The 2497-nt window shown below is 32.1% G+C and overlaps 1 protein-coding gene across 1 annotated transcript; it reads right to left on the reverse strand.

Annotated features, from left to right (window-relative positions):
- Positions 1-1688: 1688 nt before the first annotated feature.
- LOC111693032 (ras-related protein Rab-40C-like) lies at positions 1689-2146 on the reverse strand (the record flags this gene model as incomplete). The annotated part of the gene is made up of 1 exon (XM_023457168.1): positions 1689-2146. A coding segment is annotated over one exon (458 nt), but the record flags the coding sequence as incomplete, so codon positions are not given.
- Positions 2147-2497: the final 351 nt, after the last annotated feature.

The following is a 2497-nucleotide window of genomic DNA, read 5'->3' on the forward strand; positions in this document are numbered from 1 at the left end:
ATGTGCACCACTGACTTTTTTAAACTTTTATAATTTTTTTCGTATTGTTACAAATGATTTTTGATAAAGTAATGATAAAATTCAATTGGAACTTTGTTTCATAAATTTTCTTAATTATTCAAAGTAATCTCAAAGCTAAAAGGTGACTTGATACTTAAAAAGATTTTTGAAAATTATGTCTTATAATATGCAATTTGACCATAAACTTATACAATTAATTTATCACATTTAAAATTTAAAAAAGAAATCCCTAAAACTAAGTTGCATCTGCATCTTTTATTATCAAATTGTGCATCATAATAATAAAACAAAGCAATGGAAATTATAGGGAAATTTACAAATTATACATTAAGAAAAAAAGAAAACAAATAGCATATCAGAGAATTGATAAAACAATAAAAAATTTTTCTTTCTGTACTTATTCTATGAACGTATATTTAGAATAATGAATAGTACACCTTGAATAATATCGTAGATTTCCATTATTTTTTAAATAATGGGGACGTTTCACATTTTTTTTTTCTTTTCTTATTAAATTCCTTTCATCGTAAAAAGTCAATTGCCATATAAATTTTAAATTTTTAATTAATAATTTTCCTATAAAAAAATATATAAACAAAATAATTATGCACTAAAACACAGTCTTAAACAGAGACGGCTGACTCTTACGTCACGATCCGGTATCGGTCCAAATTAAACGAGTCGTGTAGAGTAGTGTTCTGTAGTCTGTCTCACTCTTACTAATTTGTGTTTATGTAAACTACGTGTGCCCGATAGATTTTATATTATTTACTTTTACTTAACACAATATTGTTAATTATTTTAAAAATTGTACATTCTATGGCTACAGAAGCTGGGTTTGTCCAAGAACAATCTGATAATTTGTCAAAAATAGATGTTCTATAAAATATGTTTGCATGATTTCTTCCTCATTTTCTTATCCTTTGGTACATTAAATACTTTGTTGGGGGGCAGTTAGTGTTGTGGAACTACACATGGGTACTATAATATATATGTTCAGACACTGCTATGTTTTTCATGTTCTCGTGTTCTGATCCTGAAGCCGCCACGCATTAAAGCTGCCTGGTTAGATATTATGAAAACGTTCGTAGACTCTACGAAAATTAACGAAACTTGTTTTTAAATTTATACACTAAAACTAACTACTCAAAACTACTCAGAATTCAATGCGAACACAAACTAATTCATCACAAAATTAAATGACAGCAATGCAATGACAGCGCCAGCCTCCCGCGTCTTGAGAGTCTTGTCAGAGAACACAATACCAACGAGAAGCGACAGAATCGGCGGTTCCTTTGATGTTTTGTGGTCACGCTAGAGTCGACCGATTTGACAGAAACACAATCGTTTACAATGTTTCCATCTTTACAATCCAGAAAAGGTTCAATATGAATCTCATCCATAAACTAAGTACATATTTTTCGATATCTGAAAGGTATACAAAAATATTTTTAGGATACCGTAAAAATTATCGTCTTTCCTCTAAAATTATACCTAAATCTGAGGGACTTCCCACCATACTCTTTATATTAGCTATGCCCTTCATTAAAAATAACTCTTTATAATTCCTCTTTCTAATATTAGCAGGATGAATAATTTAAACAATGTTCCACGATGACCCTGCATATTTAATTGTTATTCATCGACACTCTTATTATCACTATTTATTATTCCCAATGCATAATCAAATCAAAAACACATGACATACCTTTGTTGGACCTCCAAAGTCTTTCCATGCCATTTCTCTGCAGGGCCATGCGTGACAACTCACAGAAACTCTCGTGTATGTTGAAATTACACAAAGGAGACACCTCGAAGAATGCCATGCTATGCTTGTTGGCGTATATCTGGGCATCCCTCTGCCCTACTTTCCTATTAAATGCCAGATGCAGGCGATTTCCCACCAGAACTTTAGGAACTCCGGGTGCATGTTCGTCAACTTCCTTCAACCACCTATCTAGTCCATCAAATGACCATCGATTGGTAATATCGTAAACGAGAAGAACACCCTGCGCACCTCTCGAATAGCTACGAATTATGGTACAAAAACGACCTTGCCCGGAGGTGTCCCACAATTGAAGTTTCACCCTTTTACCATCTAAGAGTATCGTTGTGGTTTTGTAGGCTGAAAATTAAATTTCATAAGAGNATTTTAAAAAAAAATAAATTATACCCGACCAGTTTACTTTTCAAGGATGGAATATGTAATATTAGATCTTTGTATTTCCATTCATTGTGTACAAATGTATTTAAAAATGAAAAACAGTTGATAATGAATGTTAGGGTAACTCGGAGTATGTCAAACGAAGCTTTACTAACACCTTTTAATAATAAAACCATAGGTTTGAGATTTGCGACACATTTAGCTCCCAAGACATACAACTTGTTACCCTTAGAAATAAGAAGAACCAAAAGCTTTAAAAAATACTCGCACCTCTGCAAAACATACATAAGTAACAACTATTTGTCTTTTTTG

This window comes from Anoplophora glabripennis, unplaced genomic scaffold, assembly GCF_000390285.2.
Source record: "Anoplophora glabripennis isolate ALB-LARVAE unplaced genomic scaffold, Agla_2.0 scaffold6792, whole genome shotgun sequence".
Classification (NCBI taxonomy): domain Eukaryota; kingdom Metazoa; phylum Arthropoda; class Insecta; order Coleoptera; family Cerambycidae; genus Anoplophora; species Anoplophora glabripennis.